This window comes from Rosa rugosa, chromosome 2 (genome assembly GCF_958449725.1).
Source record: "Rosa rugosa chromosome 2, drRosRugo1.1, whole genome shotgun sequence".
In the NCBI taxonomy this organism is placed as follows: Eukaryota; Viridiplantae; Streptophyta; class Magnoliopsida; order Rosales; family Rosaceae; genus Rosa; species Rosa rugosa.
In genome coordinates, this window is record NC_084821.1 from 67,836,772 (window position 1) to 67,861,274 (window position 24,503).

Below are 24,503 nucleotides of genomic sequence, written 5' to 3' on the forward strand. Positions count from 1 at the left end.
ATTTCCAATTTTTTTTATATCATTTCCAATTCTTGGTCTTTGTTTGGTTGTCAAAAAAATTGAATAGTAAAATCTTTGAAAAAGGAGAATAATTTAAAGTGTGCCTTATCAACATATCCATCATCAAGAATTCAAGATTAAATCTTGTACTAAATAAAGAGGCTCCAAGCCGAGAAAGCAAAGCCCAACTTTGTCTTGGGATTACTAGGGTACATTAGAGGACAGTGGACACCACTCTCACTGGTACAACACGTGTGCTTTAGGAAGTGGCTGTGGTGGCCCTGTTCGGTGGTTGGGGTTTGGAGAGTATGTGCTCAAGCTCAACTGCTCATCAACTGCTAAAATTAATTGTAGTTTAGTCATAACCCCTTTTTTTTTTTTTTTGACTTTGTCAAGGGAAACCCAAAGTCTTTCAAGGAAGAAGATAAACCCCTTCAGCGCATGTGAAATGCTCGGGGTTCGAACCTAGGTTGGGGAGCCCACCCAACTAGGCAAGAACCACTAGGCCACTTGCAGTGGTTTAGTTATAACCCCTTTGGTCATACTAGTAATATAATACAAAAATGGTAGTTTAGTCTTGAACTCTTAGTCATAGGGTGATTTCAAAACTTATTCTAAACTATTTGGTTTGGTTTACAAGTTAGAAGTGTACAACACAATGCAACTGAATGCAATCACTCTTGTCTTGAAAAAGTAATCTGGGCTTCACATCCAAAACTAATTGGTAATAGATGGAATGGCCCAAACCCTTAAATCCACTAGCAAAGTCCTATTTTTTCCATGTGGGATGTATATATTCTCAACATGCCTATCCCTGTTTATTTGTTAGGATGATTAGCTATTCAATATCTTTTTGCTCCTTTACCGAAAGAATAAATGATCAAGTATTCGAAAAATTGCTTCAGAAAAAATAATTGAGAATTATGACAAATTAACATTAAAATTCTACTTTCCGGTCTTTGACTCGAATTAAAAAAAAATTGAAATTTGCCACTGCGTTTCTGCCCCAACAGTGGTATAAATATAATAACATAATATGAAAACTAAATAGAACCCCATTCAATGATTTCGCCGTGGTGCAAATGGCACTGGCTTGCAGTGCAGAAATGGATTAGTCATAGAAGATGCATCTTCACAGAGTGTCGTATACGCATGAAGAAGACTCTAAGGAGAGGGACATGATCAGACAATGACCTTAGTCACTGATCATTTTGATAGAGAAATCATAGCCGTCAACATTTAATAAGATTATTCTCGTGACTCTTGAGGATTAGAACAAAGCAAAAGTATGAGAAAAGATCAAAGTGGAGTAATTAGAATAAGTCAAGGAAATGAGGGAGGACATGGACACCTGGGTCTACGTAGTAGTTGTTAGGTTTTGCTGATTGAACCCGTTCGAGCAAAAGATTCAAACCAAAAATGAATGCACATCTTCATCCTAGTATCCTACTGTTGTTGGACTGAAGAGAAAATGACTGATGTTTCAGACTCTTCTGTAGTCTTCTCCCACTCTTGCACTGTTTCTGGATTGAGAGGCATTTGGATTGAGATGTAAATTTGTCGATCGTAGATTATCAAGATATATATTCAAATGCATTCGTATGTTATCTATTAAGTAAATTTGGCATAAACTCGAACAATTCTTCCTAAAGTTCGAGTTTGAGCTACGTTCGACTTGACTCAATTATCTTGACTTTAATTAGTTTGAATTGAATAAGCAATTTAATTCATCTATCTATACAATAATTGTGTGCCCCATTACGTAGCCAGCACAATCGAACAATACTTATAAGAAGAGTATACGTGAACTGCTAGTGTGCGACAGTGTCTTAATTAATACTTGTATCTTGGTGATATATCATATTTTTTTCATATAGAAATCTTATAGAAAGCTCGTTTGCTTTAGGTTTAGGGTAGAGGTGGCAAACGGGCCACTAAGCACGAGCACGGCACGGGCCCGGCACGCTTAAAAGCGGCCCGGCACGGTCTAAGCCCGTTAGTGGCCCGGCACGACCCGAGCACGTTAGAATAACGGGTCGGGCTGGGCCTAAGAATATTGGCTTATTGGCCCGGCCCGGCCCGAGCACGACATATTGTGGGCCGGCCCGTTACAAACACAAAATTTCATTTTGTTTTTAAAAATATTAAAAAACTACAATGATGAGATTTGAATATGAGACCTTTTTATTTAAAATCTCATGAGAATTCCACCAATGCTTTCTTTTATATTGTCAAAATAATGAAACAAAACATTATATCCTTGTTTTGACATAAGTATTTTTTCTAAATATTAAATATATGTTTATTAATATAGACTAATCTCATAAATCATAATAATACAACTATAGAATGAAGGAAAAAATAATAGATACTAAATCTTCATTATATTAATAAAGATTAATCTCACAATAATATACTAAAAACAATATATTTTGAGTTTTTTTTTTCTTTCTTTCTTATAGTGGAATATAAAAAATTATTAGAAATCTAATCTTAAAAAGCTAAGATTAAGAAAAACGTTGTAGAACTTAATTTATTTTAATTTTCTAAATAGTTAAATAAAATTAATTTTTATTTGTTCAAATTAAGATTTTTAAATCGTACTTTATAGTGGGTAGGCACGAGCACGGCCCGTTATTGACCCGGCACGAGCACGGCCCGGCACGATATGGGCTCGGGCCATGGGCCGGGCCGAGCTTAATGTTTAAGTAAATGGGTCGGCACGAGCCCGACACGATAATAAATGGGCCGACCCAAGCACAGCACGAAGCACGACTAGGCCCGTTTGCCACCTCTAGTTTAGGGCATTCTTAGACGATCATATCTACATCACTGGCTTGAAATGTAAAAATTCTACAATATTCTGATGAGTTATTGTCTGTCCCCTTTTCATTTGCACTTATGGGGTCCAAATTTTAGCCTGATAATAAATGTGAGTATAGGTTTTGGTTTGGAAAGCTTTTGAAACTTTGAAAAGGTTTAATACACTAAACAGAAAATTAGCACTAATCGAGCAAACGGAAACGAACTTAATTAGCAACTGAGAAAAGACCTCTACATGGTGCCTCCAGTGTTATATAATATGTAGTTTGATAAGAGGATTATTAGGAGCTTAATTTGGAGATTGACGTCAAATTGTCTCAAATGTATCTATTGAATTGGTTCGGTAATGTTACTTGCATAAACCCACATGTTGCAATGTTTTAGCACAACACCACCTAATTTCAACATCCCAACTATGTGCTAAAACACCAAAAGTGCTCAATATGTGTTGATGGCAAGGTTTTCAACCATAAAAAAGCAAACCTCATGCAAATGTACTTAATTGTGAGCCTTAGATAGAAAGTTTTTTTTATTTTTTTATCAGAGAAAATATTCATTTAACTTTTGACAATAACTTACGATCAAAGAGTTTCTAGTGGCTTCATTAAACCCAAGCAAAACAAGCCCCTAGGAAGAGTACCACACTCCAAACTTAAGAATATATATCGCTTGCAATTGATGACATGAGTCAACCTGCCATCATTTGCCACCAATAATTAGCAAACGATAACTTTAAAGCTGCCTTCGCCACACACAATGAGCTTAGATAGAGAGTTAAGCAACTACATTCAAACATGATTAAATTATAATTTAGTTACTATTTAATCATGTATATAATTATATAAATTTAATTAATTAACGATCAAATATACTAAATTTACATGTCATATATAACCGTAGATTTAGTGGTTATATATAGTATGCCATGCAAATAATCACCAAAAAGAGAAGAGGACAGAAAAAACAGGAGGAAGAAGCGGGCACCCCAAGATTAAATCAGAAAGAAAAGCACAGCCACCAAAATCAGATATTCCCTTTATTTTTGTCTAAAGAGCTTCATAACCTGCCACCTTATTTTCTTTATATATCCTCAATCCCTTCGCCTCAAACTTGAAGGAAGGGCAGACACCAATTGGAAACCTCTTTAAATTCACAAAGCTTTTCTGTTTGTCCACCCAAAAATCTGGAAATGGATCTCAAATCCTGCCTTGTTGTGTTCCTCGTGGCCTTAGCCATGGTGGCCGCAGTAGAGTCCTCAAAGATCCACGATGCCGCCTGGGGTCTCAAACAGCGCCACAACAATGTGGGTGACATGATCGGAGAAGAATCTGAGATGTTACTGGACTCCGAGGCCGGCCGGCGTCAACTTATGCAAGGCCGTTTCATTAGCTACGAAGCCCTTAAGAAAGACAAAATACCGTGTGGCCAGCGCGGCAAATCCTACTATGACTGCAATAACAGAAATCAGGTCAATTCTTACCGCCGAGGTTGTACTTACATTACTCGATGCGCCCGCAGTGATTGAAGAAGCTAGAACAAGAATAAGAAATATTTCCTCCAGATTTGTGTCATGGAGATCAGTAAGTCTACTACTTATGTAGTAGTAGACATGAAAGCCAATTGTGTCGATCAGCTCTCCCTTCTACTGCATATTATATATGGTATTTTTTGACGTTTTTGAATTAAATAATTACACAATTTTCACCATTTCAGATACCCATTTGGAATCAGTTCTCTTGCTAAGTTCAATCTATGATCAATATGTAAGGAAATTACAATATTTGATAAGTTCTTGTCTCTCCCCTTGTCATTTGCACTTATATACAGGGTACGAATTTTAGACTAATAGTATATGTGAGTATAGGTTTAGAAACGTACTTTGAAAAGGTCTAACACACTAAACAGCAATGAGCACTAAAAGAGTAAACGGGGACAAACTTGATTAGCAAATGATAAATCTATGGGAAAAGATGTAGGTATACAAACAGGAAAAACGCCCACATCGATCACATGGGATGGAAACGAAGGTCCTTGATAAGAAAGCTTCGGAGATGTCAAATTGGCTCAAATGTATCGATCAAATTGGTTCGGTTTGGTTTCCGCAGGAATTTGTGCTAAGCAAACCAAACTAAACCGGCAAGAATCGACCGAATCTCACCCATAATTGCTTTGACAATAGGCTAACCTAGCTTCTTGTGCAGTGTTACTACATAAAACACGGCAATGTTGTAGCACTACACCTTTTAATTTGAACATCCAAACTATGTGTTAAACACCAAAAGTGCTCAATATGTATTGATGGCACAATGTTTTCAACCATCAAAGCAAACCTCATGCAAATGTACTTGCGAGCCTTAGATAGAAAGTTAAGCAACGACATTTAAAGATGATTAAATTGTAGTTTAATTACTATTTAGTCATGTACATAAATTTAATTAATTCATCATTAAATGAACAATACCACATGTCTTGGCCAGTTACAGTACATCTAACTCGATTGGTTTAGGGATGGCAAAAATTTCCAGCGGGTAAGGTACCCATCGGTCATTCGACTCCAATTGAAGAGAGATTCGAGAATAATTGGATAATAGAGATGGAGATCTCCAATATTGAATTTCTCAAATTGAGGATGGGGCGAAAATGATATTGTCATCCCCATACCCATCCTCACCCAATAATAAATATGCATGATTTTGTGACTAGGATTATATATTATGTGTATTCATATATATTATTTAATATATAAATAAACTTTCTTCTAGAATATGTTGATAACTATTATATATTATTGTATTATTATATCTGAAAGTTAAACTTTTAAGACTTTATGATATCTAAATTGTAATTTTATATTTTTTTATACTTGATCATTGAATTCTTTGGGTCTTTCTAAATATACCCAGCAAATATCTAAATATACCCAGCAATTTTTTACACCCAACAAAATTTATAAAATCTCTAATTACACCCAACAAGGACAACATAATGCCCTTTTCTTTAATTAAACCCAGCAAACAAAGCATGGATTCGTTTCAAAAAACAAAGCATGGATACTAGTATTGATTATCTCTTTGGTGCAATATCCTCTCCCGTCCCTCTTTCATTGGCCTTTTTTAATGCTAGCTAGTTTCTTGTACTGATGTTTCATGGAGTTTCTGCCCAGAGAGAATAGCCAACAAAGCACGCTATGATAAACCCCTTATAGGCAGAAACTGATCCCTACATCTCCAATGTCTCTTGCATTTTTATGTGTGCCAAAGATAACTAGTTAAGTTTATGCTTTATGAAAAATGCTTTAATTGATTGTTTTAATATTCATCTCTCTTAGTTTAGTAACAGTTTGTCCCCAGATTTTGATAGAGTGCCATATAGAAGCCTGAACCAAGCTACATTCACATCAAGCGGCTGAAAACTATCAGACAATTGAGATTCTAGCACTAGTTTTGAAACTTATTCTTGAACTATCATTCTATTGTAGCAAATGCATCTGATAGGCAATGTAATGAATTTCTAGTAGCATTAATGAGATCTAAGATTCCTGGGTTTAATCAAAGAAAAGGGTATTATAGGAAAAACTTGCTGGGTGTAGTTAAAGTTTTTATACATATACCGGACATAAAAAAATATGCTGGGTGTACTTAGATATTTTCCGGGTACATTTAGAAAAACCCTTGAATAATAATTATTGTTAAAGTGAACTAGAAATTAATGCTAACGGGGATTCGGCGTGGGTATGATGACTTAATCCCTAATGGATACAAGTATGAGGAATCCCTAATATAATCTAACGGGGATGGGCTATAAAATAATTTCAGGGACAGAGATGGTATTTTGATCTCTAGCCTCTACTCTCCCATTGTCATCCCTATCTAGACTGGTTATATATAGCATGCCATGCCTAAACCCACCAACAAAATCCTGAGCAAATTAAATACCTGAGCTTTGTATAATAAGCTGCCACGTGTCCAAAAACACATCTAACGGCTCTAATCTTTTGTTGCACTTATTTCATTTTTTGCAGCTTAATCCAACGATTAAAACATTCTCATTCTCTCTCTGCCTATTCAATCTCTCTCTCTCTCCTTCTTCTTCTTCTTCTTCTTCTTCAACTTCGTATTCCATTATTGATGGTTCAATCAACTGCAGTCCTCCACCTCTACTATCTCCACTGAACCTCTCTCTTTCTTCATGATCATTATCATTTTCTTCCTTGCTCTCTTCACTTTCATACAGACCCAAAAAAATAACAATCCAAAATTGAAATCCTTGGCATTCAACAGCAAAATCAAATATAAATGAAAACCGAATATCAGGTTTTACCCTTGGCATTCTCTCTTCTCTTCCTACCCAAGTACCCAGACCAAAAATTGAATCTTTTGAAGTTCATCCTTCGAGACCTGGGTTATCTGAGTTCTCAACTTTGTTTTGGATTTGATTCTCCAAGCGACTGTGAATGGGAAGTTGAAGCCGGATGAAGACGAGAGAGGGGTGGATTGCAAAACAACAACTCAAGTTGTTTTAAATGCCAAGAAAGCCTACTAATCAATTACAAAGTATAAACGCAAAAAAATTGGTTTAGGACTTTAGGCAATGGAATATTAGAGAGAATAAACATAAATTGAAATCAACAATTGAATCCCAGCCCCAAATTGTACCCATTAATTGAATCCCAACCCAACTCATCAATTAATTGGGCAAAGAATCACTCGATAAGGAGTGAAGAAGAACAGAAGAGAGACAAAGAGAAGAAAAAGAAGAACGTGATGTGAAGGAAAGGGAAATCAGAAGAGAGAGGAAGGAAAGAATGAAGTGACCAAACGAAAAGAGAAGAATCCTAGACTGTTAGATTTGATTAATCCACGTGTCGTCATCTGCTTCAAAGCTCAGGTAGCTCAGGTATTTAATTTGCTCAGGAGAGGATCCTCTCCCAAATCTAGAGGACAAAAAAGAGAAGGCGGACACCCCAAAATTGCATTCAATCACAAAGAAAAGCACAGCCACCAAAATCAAATATGCCCTTTATTTTTGTCTAAATAGCTTCATAACCCGCCACCTTATTTTTTTTATACTAACCTTCTTGCACGCACATCGTGTGTGTGAAATGTTTTTTCTATCGTTTACATGTCTTTGATACAATTATATACTCATATATAGTTGGCTTGGTTAATTTTGATATAAATCTTTGTTTGATATACTCCTATTGCGTGCAATCTTATTTTTTTTTCTTTCTTTTCTCTACCGCACAATCCTATATTTCCATATTTAGATTTTCATCCATTTTGTTTTGATATTTTATAGTATTGACCCTTTTTTGGGTATTTTTTTGGTAACTCTATCTAGGCAATTTAAGAAGTTCAAAACTTTTGTTGGTATTTTACAGTATTATTCCTCCTTGATGGTTTTTAATTTTTCTATCGTGGGCAATTTAGGAAGTTCAATTTTTTTTTGGTATTTTACAGCTTTAACCCTCATGTGATGATTTTGTAGTTGTTCTATCATGGCAAATTGGGAACTGTAAAAAAAACAAAAAAAAAACCGAAAGCTACAGTAAACAGACCTCTATTAATAGAGGAGATATCCTCCATCCTTTTGTCTCAAACTTGAAGGAAGGGCTGAGACCAATTGGCAACCACTTTAAATTCACAAACCTTTTCTGTTTGTCGGCAAATGGATCTCAAATCCTGCCTTGTTGTTCTCCTCGTGGCCTTAGCCATGCTGGCCGCAGTAGAGTCCTCAAAGATCCACGATGCCGCCTGGGGTCTCAAACAGCGCCACAACAATGTGGGTGACATGATCGGAGAAGAAACTGAGATGTTACTGGACTCCGAGGCCGGCCGGCGTCAACTTATGCAAGGCCGTTTCATTAGCTACGAAGCCCTTAAGAAAGACAAAATACCGTGTGGCCAGCGCGGCAAATCCTACTATGACTGCAATAACAGAAATCAGGTCAATTCTTACCGCCGAGGTTGTAATTACATTACTCGATGCGCCCGCAGTGATTGAAGAAGCTAGAACAAGAATAAGAAATATTTCCTCCAGATTTGTGTCATGGAGATCAATAAGTCCACTACTTCAGTAGACATGAAAGCCAATTGTGTCGATCATCTCTATCTCCCTTCTACGTACTGCATATTATATATATGGTATTTTTGACGGTTTTGGATGAAATAATAATTTTCGCCATTTCGAATACCCATTTTGAATCAGTTCTCTTGCTAAGTTTACCCTATGATCACCGAGAGGCGATTAAATCTGACACGAAGTTGGTATCTTATAATCTATTTTTGGTACAATATGTAAGGATTTTACAAAATTTGATAAGTTCTTGTGTTTCCCCTCTTCATTTGCGCTTATATTTGGTACCAAAATTTAGCCTGATATATACGAGTATAGATTATAAGATATAACACAAGATTGTTTTGGTTGAAAATTTTGAAACTTTGCAAAGGTATAACACACTAAACAGCAATCAGCACTAAACGAGTAAACAGGGATAAGCTTGATTAGCAAATGATAAATCTATATAAGAAGATGTAGGTACAAACAGGAAAAGAAAGTCCTTGATAAGAGGCTTAGGAGCTTCTGACACTACTAGAAAACAGGCCAGAGGGCACCGACTTGGGCACACCGATTTGGGTTGGTGCTCTTAGATAATAGTATGACACGGTCGAGAGTAAACGGTGTATTGCTCTGGAGATGTCACTGAACTTCAGTGCCCATATACTCTATTTCAATATATTACTTTTTTTTGGTCTGATATTTCAATATAATACTTTAGTTTTTGGTACAATTTTGACATAATAATCGATAAGTTGCGTGTGTGGCACACTTTCTGTTGCTGGTATTTACCATTTTGACCCCGACGTCAGTTAAAAGGACTGAATTTGACGTGGGTGAGTGAGTCTGTAGAAAAGAGCTTTCAAAACTCAAATAATTCCTTGGCCTTTCCCTCCCTCATCGTCTCCATTTCTTCTTCTATCTGAAATGATGTACGGATGCCGAATCCGCTATCACCTTAGATATGGTTGCGACACCGCCTACACCAATGGCTCGAGGGTGAGCCGATCTACAAAACCCATATGGTCGTGCCACTATCCATCGCCGTTGCCAAAGTTCATCACATCACACTCGATCGCCGATCCGGATCCACATGAATGTGCTCCGAAGTTCATTGTCTCGATGGTAACGGAGTAAGACCGGTTATGTGTATGTTTTCTCCATGCCTTAACAAATTTCTCTGTTTTATGCGAATTTCTTCGTTTGACCCATATGTGGTGATTTTGCAGATATAGAGTAAAATAACAACCAAGGTAGTACAAGCATTGTTTTTCCAGTGGCTATTTTTAATCAGGCATTCACATTTTCTAGTGTGATACATAAAGGTAAACATAATCTAGCAAAGCAATTGATAAACGACCCAGCAATTTATAAAACTTGTATTCAGCGTTGATGCATTAAATCTGCACGTCGAGGATTTTTCTGAATCCATAGAATAGAGTCAACTGTGCAAGTTGAGTTCAATGTTTTTGCAATGCAGGAAACACAGTTTGAAGCCGCTGCATCCAAAGTTTATGAGTCATATTTGAAGAGGTATGCTGCCAAAAATTTATATATTTCGTTTATCATGTTTTCAACATCTAAGTTTTATCTAAGTGTGCGAGCAGAGTTTAAGAACATGGGGTGTTAGAGGTTCCAGCAATAGGAGCCAATGTGAAGTCACTAAATTCTCAATTTTTGGCAATTTTCTGTCCTTGGGCATTGTGTTGTGTAGTTACCCATGGATATATCTAGGAATGTAATGATCTATATGCTTGGTGGGAGCTGGTTTCAATGCCACTATGTCTTTTAACGTTTTGGGATTCTTCTATCTATTCCTATTGTTATGAAATTGTCTGATTATTATTTGGGTTCAATTTTATTTCATACCCTGATTTCACAACAGTTTTGTTATTACCAGCTAAACGGAGATTTTTTTTTTTGGTTTACTTTGTTTGAATATTCAATATTCTGCGACATAGTAGTCCCATAGAAGGTTTTTGAGTAGTGTAGTTCAATTTGTATTGATTTACCCAGATACCTTTTGATCTCCCAATTACCAAATTCTAACAAGTACTCCTTTAATATTGAAAGGGTTAAAGTTTCTTCACTTCCTATCGTACCCTACGATGATGCAGATGAATTTTATCAAGTAATCATATAGTAGAATGTTATTGTGTGCTCTTTGTTGCTACAAAACTGTGTCCTTTTAAAATGTCTCCTATCCTTTAAGCTTTTGGATTTCTGGTATACATAATTATGACCTTGGAATTTCTTTTTTAGCTCTTCACTCTTTTTTGGCTTTGTTTTTGACAAGCTTATAAAGAACTTTGCTATTGCAACCAAACCAGAAAAAGAGTGAATAAAGATGGGGAGGTTGTAGGGTTATAGCTTAGTTAAAGCTTGAACACAACACTAGATTAATTGTTAACTTTTCACTCTTCTGGAATCATAGGTTCATATATTTGAAAAAAGAATGGTTTCTATATGAAACCATGTTCATGTTGTAGTCGGCTAATTGTTGTTCATATTGTTACCAACTCTTTCCTCTGATGACATCTATTATCATTTGTTCTTTTTTCTATGTTATCCAGTATGGTCTAGTAATATTCAATTTTGCCTACCCTCTACTTAATCACCTGCTACAATCTGATGCTTATTTCACTGTATGCAGAGTGAGCTTGAAGATTATTCGAGGACATAAAGCCCCACTATACGGCTCCAAAATATTTGCATTGAGCGTGTTGTACTGGGTCGAGAACATATAGATGCCAAGTGTAACCATCTATTATTGATTTGATGTAAACTTATGGTTTCAATACAGTACTTGAACAGCAATACGTTTGCAGATATTCAATGGATAATTCATAGTTTAGTTATTACATTTTGATGGAATGCAAATCATTTTGTGAATTGTGAGCCAGGAAAGAAATGTAAAGCTCTTGTTTGGTGCCAAATTGGCGCTACTTTTTTAAAAACAGTACGAGTAATTTAGACACCGTTCTAATAGCTGCCAGTTAATGATATAATTGGTGTGAAAGAGGTGGCAAATGACAAGACATAATTGATGTGACAGATTGTTTGTCAAGTTAAAAGTTTTGCCACCGATTACTTATTGGTGTTCTATGCTGCATTAGAAACTGGAGCAATGGGGACTGACATTGGATGGGTGGCCGCATGGTGGCTAATGAAGAAAACAGTGGCCTATGCACCATTAAGCACCCTTAACTGATGGTGTCCTATAGCCAATTTTGTGGTAGTGTGAGATGTCAAATTGGCTCAAATTGATTTCCACAAGAGTTTATGTGCGAAGCAAACCTAATTAAACCGGCAAGCCCAGACCGGATCGATTTGATTCAGCCCATACTTACTTTGAGTCTTTGACAATAGGAAACCCTAGCTACTCGTGCAATGTTACTACATAAACCCACGTACACATGTGCAATGTTATTGCACTACACCTTTTTTTTTTTTTTTTTTTTTCTGATATTTTTTGGATGAAGTTACGCAATTTTTAGAACTTCAGATACCCGTTGAATCAACTATAGGGATGAAAAGAATATGAGAGGTGATTAACACCTGAATGAAGTTTAGTATCTAATTAAGTATCTATTTTTTGGTACGTTATGTAAGTAGCTAGCTTAAATGGATCAACCCCTTTAACACAAATTACCATAACTTCCTTACTTAGACTGCTTATCACATCGATATGGACAACCATTACAGGTTCACCTTCGATCTACCTAATTTTCAAAGGAAGATGGGCAAGCATATATGTTATAAACCTTTACCCACTACATGTGCACTATAGTAGACTTATGGCATAAACCACACGTACATGCGCAATGTCCTAAAATAAAACACACAACATTGTGTTAAACAGCGATAAGCTTGGCCCGTGGCCCACCAGTGTATCGATACTGTCTCAACTTAACCACTCGTTAGGTGTTGAGTTTTAATCACAAAAGGCCTCGGTACAATTGGGTGAGATCCACCCACTTATAAGTTATATTTTATTTATCACTTTTCCAATATGGGATCTTTCCTCTCCAACACGCCCCCTCACGTGCAACCTAACTCTAGGTCTGCACGTGAAATTAATTAATCCAATTTCCACATTGGAAATTGGGACACAAATCTCATATCGGAGACTTGGTCAATACGATCCAAGACCCACATTGAACACTTGGTAATTTCGATGGCAATATAAGGAACTCCAATTTGGGCTCATGATACGTGCCTACGTGGAGACGCAATTGGAGAAGGACCCGCTTTGATACCATGTTAAACAGGGACAAGCGTGGCCCACCATTGTACCGATACTGTCCCAACTTAACCACCCGTTAGGTGTTGGGTTTTAATCCACTACTACAAAAACTCAATCAGACGACGTCTCTCACACGACGTATCATAATTTTCCGTCGTCTGATTGATTTTTATTTTTTCAGACGTCGTTTTTACAAAATTTGTCGTCTGATATGGACTTGTGAATTAGTTCATACGGCGTTTAAGGAAAAAACCGTTGTGTGACGCTTAAAAAATAGAGCGGCAACTTTCCCACCATGTAAGTGGTGCCAAACCCTATCTAAAACCCCAAATTTCCCCCCAACATGTATTAATCCGACGACGAAAAATAACAAAACTGTGGTGTGATCAGTATGTTTGGCTGAAGGAGGGAGATTTCCCACGCCACAATTTTTCTCCAACTCCCGAAGGAGGGAAGTCCAATTAATAGGATACAACCCCCAAATTTAAATGGCTTCATTCAGACCACCTTCTTACACAAATCTGTTGTGTGAGTCCTTTTCCAAATTGATAGGGCATTAGGGCCTCACAAATCTAGCCGAAACCCTAACACGTACTTGGAGCAAAAAACATAACAAAAATAACAAAATAGCAAAACCCTCTCTCGACAGCTAGCGCCTCGCTCTATCTTAATTGACTCGTCTCACTGTCGATTGACACACCCAAAAACAAAGCCCTCCTCTTGGTCGCCTCACTGTCGACAGACCCAGACGAAAACTAGAATCCTCACCCTCTACCCTAAACCTCACTCTCCCAAACCCTCATTAATTCTTCTCTCTATCTCGACAGACCCAAACCAAAATGAAAATCCTCACTCTCTAGCCAAAACCTCACTCTCCGAAACCCTCATTCTTCTCTCTAACCAATCTCAGCTCTCTGCGAATGGGATTGAGCCGGTGAACTGAGATTGAGCCAGTTTAGCCTCTCCGGATCGAGCCGATTCCCTTAGAGCGAAGCACTATTGGCCAGTTTAGCCTCTCGGACTGGTTCCCATCGCATGCAGCCTCAGGTATCAAAATCGTTTCTTTTGATTGATTCTCTTCGATTCTGTAACTGGGTTTTGATTATTACGTCTTGTTTTCAGTTGGGTCCTCTCAAGTTTTGATCTTTTTGGTGTAATTATCATGGGCTAAGCTTTCGGCTTTTTAATAATCTGTGAATATGCTTGATTCTGTTCCTCCATGTTGATTCTGTTTAATTATCTTCTGGGTTGCTTAAATTTTTGTTTATATGTATATACATGTGGTGATGATAATGAGATGCAGATTTGAATATTTGATTTCATCATCTGAGTTGTTGTTCTTAACTGGTACAACACCGTATGAGCTATTATAATACTGGGCTAGTAGTTCGGGCATTCACATGCAAACACAGAATTTTATTCTTCTCCAACTCGTAAGAGCTAGTTGTTACTGTTATGTAGAGGTAAAGTAAAGGATTTAAAGGTTACACGTGTTTGGATTGATCTGAATCAAAGAGTCTGATTAACTGGTTTTAGCTAAGCTAGGAATGAAAAAGCTGCATATGCTTAAATTTTGATGGGGTTGGAACTAAAGAGTTGCATGAGGGTTGTTGGGGCATGAGGGTTGTTGGGACAGGTGGATGAGTTGAGTTGGATATGTTTTTGTGTGGGGATTCATTATGAAAGTCTGAGCTAAAGTGTCTGCCTCCATCACTCCATCTTTAATTGTCTCTTTCTTTATTGAACCACATTGAACCTCTGCTCGATCATACACCTTAATTTATTTTTACAGTGCAGTTTTTGAAAGATAAGTCACTAATGGCTTGAAAAAAAAAAAAAATTTATCTGATTTAAAATATAAGTTTGGGGAAAGATTTACGAAAAAATAAAGTTCTGTTCAGTAAAGATGTAATGTGCCATTGGGGGAATTTTAAATGGATGATTAACATAAGCCTCAAAGATCTCATTGATTGTAGTAGTGTAGAGTGATAAATCAATGCAAATTGATAACGGCAAATCACCTATTAAAGATTGAATCATTATCTTAAAGACTGAATCAATGTCTTTATTTCCTTTTGTATTAATTAGCTTGATTCTAGCTATCTGATTTTGTAACTGTTACTATCATTGAATCTCACAATCATTGTATATGGACCCAACTCTAATATAAATAGAAAAGCAATCTCAAGTTTGAGTTATGCAATCCAATTACAAAATCATTATCTTTCATGGTATCACAGCCCTAGTCTAACGACACAAATTTTTTTTTCTCTCCCATTTCCCTTGTTACAATGACTACCTCCAGTACTACTTCCACTACCATCTCTTCCTCCAGCACCACTTCCAACTCTACTCCATCCATTACCAACTTCTTGAATATCAAACTCGATAGGACCAATTATTCCCTCTGGCTCGCTCAACTTGTTCCCACCTTGCGCAGTCGCAATCTGTTAGGCTTTGTTGATGGTTCTAACAAATGCCCTCCTTGTTTTCTTAAGGATGCCAAAGGAAACCTCACGGATACAGTCAATCCCGATTTTGATGCTTGGATTCAACAGGATCAGATGGTGCTAAGCTGGATCAATGGGTCCCTTACTCCCTCTGTCCTCGCCACTGTGGCTCGATCTACTTCCTCTCATGCCACCTGGACCTCTCTTGAAAAGCGATATGCCTCTCAATCTCAAAATCGCATTCTTCAGCTTCGCAGCGAGCTTCTTCGTGCCACTCGTGGTGATCTTTCAATCTCCGATTTTCTTGACAAAATCAATGGCATAGCTGACAATCTGGCACTTGCTGGACATCCTGTTTCTGAAACCGATTTGGTTGCTATCATTATGAATAATGTCGGCTCCATGTATGAAAATACTGTTAGTTCTGCTCAAGCACGAGACACACCTATTACTTATGACACCTTGGAGGCATTATTACTCAATGCTGAACGCAGAATGCAAGGTCAATCTGCATTGGGAATTGACACAGGAACTACAGCACTAGTTGCTACTCCACACCGTGCTGGCCGTGGTGGCGGTCGTGGTTTTCCTTTTGGCCGTGGCACACACTCTACTCGGGGTGCCCTTACACGTCGTGTCTCTGCATCCCACCCATCATCCTCTTTCTCTAATGGTCGTAATTTTGGGCGCGGTTCCTCTATCCTTGGACCACCACCTCCAATGGCTCGTATGAACTCTCCTTTTCCACCTAACTCCCCTACTACCACCCGCTCTCCTTGTCAAATTTGTGGACGGGCAGGCCATTCCGCCATTGATTGCTATAACAGAATGAATCATGCCTATGAGGGTCGTGTTCCTACTCAGCGCCTCTCTGCCATGGTGGCTCATGCTTCCCCATCTGCTTCCAATAATTCTTGGCTATTCGATACTGGAGCCAACACTCACATCACTTCAAACCTGGGCAATCTGGTCCACCCTGTGGAATATCATGGACCTGACAATGTTGGAGGTATTACTCATGGCCTCGGTTTGGGCATACAACACACTGGTTCTTCTTCATTCTCTACTCCCTCTACTACCTTTGCCTTACGTAATGTTTACCACTGTCCCCAAGCATCTACCAATTTAATCTCTGTTAACCGTTTTTTAAACGATAATAATTGTTATATGCTTATTTATCCTAATGCCTTTTATGTGAAGGACCTAATGACGGGGAGGACCCTTTTGCACGGAACGAGTAGTAATGGTCTCTATCCTGTCACGTTTTCTCCGAATGTTCCAAATAGTCGTCCTTTCGCATTTGTCGGTTCACGAGTAAATGCTCAGTTATGGCATTCACGCATGGGCCATCCAGCTACACCTATTTTAAAGCAACTTCTCAATAATGGCAATTTGCCACTCTCAGGGTCCAATAATGTTTCCTTCTGTGAGTCATGTCAATTGGGCAAGGCTAAACACTTGCCTTTTCACATATCAGAGTCTGTTTCTCTTTTTCCTTTTAAATTAGTGCATTCAGATGTTTGGTCGTCCTCTTGTCTATCAATTCAGGGATATAAATATTATATTTTATTTGTGGATGATTTTTCTCGTTACTCCTGGATCTTCCCAATGAAATTTAAACATGAAGCTTACTCTATCTTTGTTGATTTTTATACCTATATTCAAACTCAATTTAATTGTTCGATTAAATCATTGCAATCTGATGGGGGTGGTGAATATGTTAATGGAAATTTTAAAAAAATTTTGGCCTCAAAAGGAATTCATCACCGCCTTTCTTGCCCTCATCACTCTCAACAAAATGGACTTGCTGAACGCAAACATCGACATCTTGTTGATACTGCTCTTACTCTGCTTGCTCATGCCGCAATCCCATCCCAATATTGGGTTGAGTCAATTAATACTGCACTTTTTATCATTAATCGCTTGCCCACAAAAGTCCTGCAATTCTCTTCTCCGTATCAAAAATTATTTCGGCATTCACCTACTTATGCCTTCTTTCGTACATTTGGATGTGCTTGCTATCCATGTTTGCGTCCATATAATACACACAAACTTGCTTTTCGGTCTAAACAATGTGTTTTTCTTGGTTATTCTTTAAACCATAGTGGGTATCGATGTTTAGATCCCGTCACGGGAAGAGTTTATTTGTCAAAAAATGTTATCTTTAATGAGACTTATTTCCCTTTTCGTGAGAACATTACTACTCCTCCTGCACAAGCCTCGTCACCATTCCTAGAAATTATACCACCTACTATTTCACCTCCACATACCAACACGTCCCATAACACTACTCTAAACAATTCCCCCCCAGACATGTCTACCCCACAAAACACTACTCCACATTACCCTCCTCCTCTGCCAAATTCTCCTCCACACATTTCCACCCCACACCACACTCCTCCTTTGACCAATTCTCCACCACACCCTTCTTCCCCACATAATAATACTTTGCCGAATTTACCTCCACCAACTGCAGCCCCCACATTCCCACCCAATCAAACATCTCTTACTTCTACTCCCCCACATACTCACCCACCTTCAATTGTTCCCTCTCTTCCTTCGAACAATACCCATGCCGCTGCTCCTATCGCTCCTCACCCACCAGTGCCTCCTCCACCACCTGCACTCCCACCTCATAATATGCTTACAAGAGGAAGGTGTGGTATCCGCAAGCCCAATCCCAAATATGCTGCTGTTGCTTCTGTTCCAAACGAACTCATTGAACCCAAGACATATAGTCAAGCAGTCAAGCAGCTTGAATGGCGTCATGCCATGAGTGAGGAATTCAATGCTCTCCAACAAGCTGGTACATGGACTCTTGTTCCACCCAACCCGTCCATGAATATCTTACCCAATAAATGGGTTTTTCGGATCAAGAAGCGTTCTGATGGTTCCATAGAGCGATATAAAGCTCGCTTAGTGGCAAATGGTTTCCATCAACGTGAAGGTGTTGATTATGGTGAGACTTTCAGCCCTGTTGTCAAGCATTCTACCATACGCCTTATTCTTGCCATTGCTGTCAATTTTGGTTGGTCTATTAAACAGCTAGATGTTCAAAACGCATTTCTACATGGATTTCTCACTGAGGATGTATACATGAAGCAACCTACTGGATTTGTTGATGCTCAGTTCCCTCATTTTGTTTGCAAATTAACCCGATCATTATATGGCCTCAAACAGGCACCACGGGCATGGTTTTCTTGCTTCTCCTCATATCTTGAAGAACTGGGTTTTGTCTCTTCCATGGCTGACTCTTCCCTATTTGTCTACCATTCTGGAACTGTGCTCATTTATTTATTAATATATGTTGATGATATTCTGATCACGGGCAATAATTCATCCTCTATTGCTACACTTATTATTCAATTGGGCAAACTATTCTCTATGAAAGATCTCGGCAATCTCCACTATTTTTTGGGTATTGAAGTTCAACGATCTGCTGCTGGTCTCTCCCTCACTCAATCTAAATATGCTCTGGATCTATTACGCCGCACAGATATGCTTGATGCAAAACCCTATGCCACTCCAGCTGTAAGTGGTAAACGTTTGAGCATTAATGATGGTGATGCCTTATCTGATCCTACTACTTTTCGAAGTGTTGTCGGCGCCCTTCAATACCTCACAATCACACGTCCGGATATTGCCTTTGCAGTTAATCAAGTTTGTCAATTTTTACATAAGCCTACCACCACACATTGGGTTGCAGTGAAACGTATTCTACGGTACATCAAGAAAACTCACAATCATGGTCTCTTTTATCGGCCTGGTTCTTTAAATATAAATGCTTTCTCTGATGCGGATTATGCTGGAGATCCAGATGACCGAATCTCCACTGGTGGCTCTTGCATCTATTTGGGTCCTAATTTAATATCTTGGTCTTCTAAGAAACAAGGAGGTGTCTCTCGGTCAAGCACGGAAGCTGAATATCGTCAGCTTGCTTATACAGCAGCAACCATTTCATGGTTCCGCCATCTCTTCAAAGATCTCAAATTGCCTCTCTCTTGTCCCACTTTATGGTGTGACAATATCAGCGCTCTTTCTCTAGCATCTAATCCAGTCTTTCACACTCGGACTCGCCATGTGGAGGTCGATTATCACTATGTCCGTGAAAAGGTGGTTCGTCATGAGCTTTCAGTTCACTATCTCTGCACAATTAATATGATTGCAGATCTATTTACAAAAGGTTTGCCATCTGCTAGATTCTCTTCCCTAGTTCTCAAGCTTCCTGTTCGTGCACGCCCCGTCAGCTTGCGGGGAGGTGATAAATCAATGCAAATTGATAACGGCAAATCACCTATTAAAGATTGAATCATTATCTTAAAGACTGAATCAATGTCTTTATTTCCTTTTGTATTAATTAGCTTGATTCTAGCTATCTGATTTTGTAACTGTTACTATCATTGAATCTCACAATCATTGTATATGGACCCAACTCTAATATAAATAGAAAAGCAATCTCAAGTTTGAGTTATGCAATCCAATTACAAAATCATTATCTTTCATAGAGAGGGTCTATTATTGGAGGTTTGTTATTAATTTAGCAACCTAATGAGCATGTTATGGTCTAGATGAATTGATATTTGTTGCTTTATTAATTTGGATTGAATGATACGGGGAATTTAGGAACATTGTTCAAATCACATGTAGTTCATCTTTAGGTGTCGTTTTGATGTCCTATTTGAAATTCTAACTAAGATACTTGATTGTTGTTCTATTTGTAGGGTTTCTCAAGTGCAGCAAGAGTTGGAGGCTTAGATGGAGTATTGGTACCTTGGGCTTGGGATTAAACACGGTAACTTTACTGGTCATGATTTTCTATTTTCATTTGGTTGGTTAATGATTGAACAATGAGAAGTTGATGAGGATACATCAACCCTATGTATTCATTGCACTTACTGGTAGAAATTGCTTATCAAATCTTGATATTGGTTCAATTTTATAGTGATTTGCATCAGTTTTGCATACTGCTCTTACTAAGTAATGATCTTATTATAAGTAAGCTCGAGAAGTTTAGATATTTTGTTGATCTATGAGTGTCATTACTGTCTTCCAGTCCAATAAGTGTGATTTATTTAAATGCTTAGTAGGTAAGCGTCCGTCTTGCTTAAATTTATTACTAAAGTACCGCTTTTGTTAAATTTTGGCAGGAAACTTGTGGTGATTGCAAGGGTGAGAGAGAAAGGGAGCTCAAAAAGCTGCTGGAAAATTTTAATAGCAAAATAAGGTTAGTCAATTCAACCCTAGAATTGATTTTCTGAACTTGCTTAATTTAATGGGGTTGATAAGATATTTTATTGAATGCTTAAACTTTGTGGCAGCATATAAAATGGGTTGTTGATAAGAATTTTTTGTATATATTTTGTGCAAAGTATAAGTACTATAGATACAACTTATTGTTTTTTGCTTGGTTAATGATGGATTTGGATTATAGTACGTATGTTGCTTGGTTAATGGTGGATTTGACCTTGCTAGATAAAAGAACAAAGGTATATTTAGTTGCATTATTATTTACATATTGTTCTAGTTGTATGTACGTGTGATTCAATCCTTGATCAGTAATTTAGTGGCTAGGTTTCAATTATAGTACGTATGTTGAATTGTTTAGCAATCAAAATCTATAGATTGACAACTCATGCTCAAAACTGATTGTTCTTTCATTGTTGCACAAGTTTCTGCATATCATTGTGTTCATATGATTATGTGTATTATTATTTACTTATTGTTGGTGTAGGTAAATCCTACTGAGAAGAAATGCAAGTTAGCATTGGGTTCAGCTGACCATATTGTTGCTCTTGCAACGGTTATGACAAGCGATGGTCCATTAGAAGTTTGTCATGGGACTCCATTGGGAGATGACAGATTACGTGTTTCTGTTTATGCTGCTTTGGAGGAAAAGGCTGTGATTCCATTTGTTGTAGAAGATGAGATTACGACAGTAAAGCAAGCTATGGGGAGCTGGGTAATGTGGCCGAAAAACCTGATCATATTTGATGAAAAGGTAAATATATTTGTATATGAACAGTGAGTTTTTATTTAGATAATGTGAGGTTTTTTCCATTGTTAACTGTCTTGTTTCTTCATTTAGAAAAAAACAAGTGGTAAAGCAAGTAGGAAGCAGAAAAAGAATCAGTTTACGCAAGATGTAGAAGAAGAGTTTGACTTGCAGTCACTCGAATCAAGCTTGCCAGCCGCATTGCAGAAGTTATGTCAGTGGGGAAAAGAAGGATTCAAAGATAGGAAAGCTGTTTGCTTTTATAAAGAAGAGCGGGTATTTGGTATTAATGCTAAGAGCTATCTACTTGACTTGGATGTTAAGAGGCTTGCAAATATGGCAGAAGTAACAGGAACCCTTATAGTGTTGTACATGAGGTAAATTTATTTTTTTAACATGAAGTTCAATGATATTTATGCATGGTTGTCCCAAGTTCAGAACCTTTCTTGGTTATTAATTTATTAGTATGTGATGTATGCATGTTCCCTGTGCTTTAGGTACTTATATGATGTACTAAAAGAGTCTATGATGCTAGACATGGTTGGTTTCATTGACCCAGCATTGATTGGTGAGATAGGGTGTGGGAGTGCAACAACGAGGTCCCGAAGTATAAAAGATCGGCTGATAAGTGCTTCTCCAAATCAGATTTTCTTGCTGCCTTACAATGCATCGTATGTGTATGCTTAAACCAAACCTTTGTTATTCATATGATTGCCACTTTTACATGCACATGGATATTTTCCTATAATGATTTTAATGAATTGTAGTGCTCATTGGATATTAACTGTGATTGATCCGAACAATGAGACTGTCTATTACATGGATCCATTAAAAAGACGCCTTGGGGGTAACGGAGAATGGAAAGATATTGTTGACACGTAAGTTGCTCGAAACTGAATTGTTCACTGGAAGTTTGTTCCACTATATATGCTGGTCCTTTCTATTGTTGGTCAGCTTAATTATATATTGTTGGTCTTTTCTAATGTTGGTCTGCTTATATATAGTGCCATATCAATGTTTAGAGGGGACCGCAACAAGAAAGGACGGGGTTCTATTCAATGGAAGAACATGGCAGTATGTGTTAAATATATTTATTTCCTTTTGAATAATAATTCAGTCAATAATTAGTATATATATGTATGTTGTTGATTGATGGTGCACGTTGTGTATTTTTTTAGGGTATTCCATCACAGCCAAACGACAAACAGTGCGGCTATTTTGTAATGAGATATATGAGGGACATCATATATGATACAAACTTGGGTTTTGCAGATAAGGTAACTCATGAAACTTTTCATTTTGAAAATGACAGAGTCTGCATGTTTGCTTTTAGTTTTCAAGGTAGTATTGTTTCAGTTTATCAAATGGCATGGCATGAGTTTAAATTTGTGATTTTTAAACTGTTACAGTGGGGTAGGAGAGCCAACCATGTTTATTGTTAAGGGGAAATTGATGAAGTGCGTAATGAGCTCGCAAGTTATGTGGTGAAGAACATCCTCAAGTTGTAGAGTCTGCAGTTGCTCATGGCCTAGAAGCTCAGAAGTGAAATAGGCTAGAAATGTGTTTTTGTGGTCTGAAGTGACAATTTAAAGTACATTTCTTCACTTATTTTGCTATTGAAGTAGCATATACAGATGTGCTCCTTCTTTTGCTATTGGAGTAGCATATATAGATGTGCTCCTTATTTTGCATTGTCTAATCCATTTGGGTACAATTATGTGGATTATAACAATATTAGATAAAATTATATATTAATCTAATTACTGTTCATTTGGTAATTTCTAATTTTGGCGTGTCGTGTGAAAGCCTACATTTGGCTAATTTTCTGTCGTCTGAATTCAAAACAGACAATGGATGCTTATAAAAAAAGAGTCGTGTGAATGAAAGTCCCACAACGCGCACAAAAATAAACAACCATCGTCTGAATTCAAAACAGACAACATATGCTTATAAAAAAAGAGTCGTGTGAATACAAGTCACACAACGGACACAAAATAACAACTGTGGCCTGAACTCAAAACAGATAACGGATGCTTTGTAAAGAGCGTTGTGTGAATAAAACTCACACAACGGCCATAAAATAAAGCGACATCTGAATCGCAATCACACAACAGTTTTTAAAGTCGCCCGTTGTCTGAAGAATAGTCACACAACAGCTAATGCTGTCGACAGATTGCCAGCATGCTGCCGCCATGCTGCCGATCCCTTCACACGACGGTTCCCTATAATCGACCTTCATCAGACGGCGCCTCAATATACGACGGTCAGCATTCATATCAGACGACAGTTTTTGCCCGTCGTCTGTTTCAATTTCTGTAGTAGTGATCACAAAAGGCCTTAGTACAATTGGATGAGATCCACCCACTTATAAGTTATATTTTATTTGTCACTTTTCCAATGTGAGATCTTTCCTATCCAACACATTGCGCATATGTATTGTATATGAAACCTATTTAATTTGAGTCTCACATTAGAAAGATATAATATGGTTTTATACTAGTCACGCACTCTCGACAATGAGGTAGAGGTACGTACTAGGGATTTTGGACAATGCTAACCTGTGACTGAAAAAAAAAAACGGAAATACACTGGATTATTTCAAAATATGAGAATAAATAACGATCATCCTCAGCAGACGTACAATACTGATTAATATTCTGATACACGACAGAGTGCAAGCTGCAAAGTGCAAGAGATTCATTCCACACCGTAAGGTGAAAGGAAGCCATCATCGTCATTGTCAAACTCCGATAACTCATACGGTATCATTAGACGATGAAATTCCTAATAATCACACATATCCAAGGAAATGATGGCTTTAGCAATGCGTTCAAAGCTTTAGCGTCATATATACACAAGAATTCCTTCTGTTGCTCATATGCCAACCAGTAACACTTTTGTTGGAGAGGAAAGATTCCACATTGGAAAAGTGATA

At 37.7% G+C, this 24,503-nt stretch overlaps 1 protein-coding gene and 2 long non-coding RNA genes across 4 annotated transcripts; all 3 read left to right on the plus strand.

Moving 5' to 3' along the window:
* The first annotated feature begins 9,608 nt into the window (after nucleotides 1-9,608).
* LOC133733304 (uncharacterized) lies at nucleotides 9,609-11,743 on the plus strand. 2 transcript variants are annotated; one of them, XR_009857617.1, is made up of 4 exons: nucleotides 9,609-10,029; nucleotides 10,110-10,205; nucleotides 10,361-10,413; nucleotides 11,534-11,743. It is a non-coding gene; the product is annotated as an uncharacterized LOC133733304 (long non-coding RNA). The 2 variants fall into 2 exon arrangements; XR_009857616.1 differs by having other exon boundaries at nucleotides 9,613-10,205.
* Nucleotides 11,744-20,990: 9,247 nt separating this feature from the next.
* On the plus strand, nucleotides 20,991-22,450 carry LOC133731362 (uncharacterized). The gene is made up of 5 exons (XM_062158753.1): nucleotides 20,991-21,062; nucleotides 21,308-21,574; nucleotides 21,662-21,945; nucleotides 22,066-22,239; nucleotides 22,336-22,450. The coding sequence occupies exons 1-5, from the start codon at nucleotides 20,991-20,993 to the stop codon at nucleotides 22,448-22,450; spliced, it is 912 nt and encodes a 303-aa protein (XP_062014737.1).
* Nucleotides 22,451-22,577: 127 nt separating this feature from the next.
* Nucleotides 22,578-23,271, plus strand: LOC133731508 (uncharacterized). Its single transcript, XR_009856695.1, has 3 exons — nucleotides 22,578-22,642; nucleotides 22,747-22,845; nucleotides 22,978-23,271. It is a non-coding gene; the product is annotated as an uncharacterized LOC133731508 (long non-coding RNA).
* The last annotated feature ends 1,232 nt before the right edge of the window (nucleotides 23,272-24,503 follow it).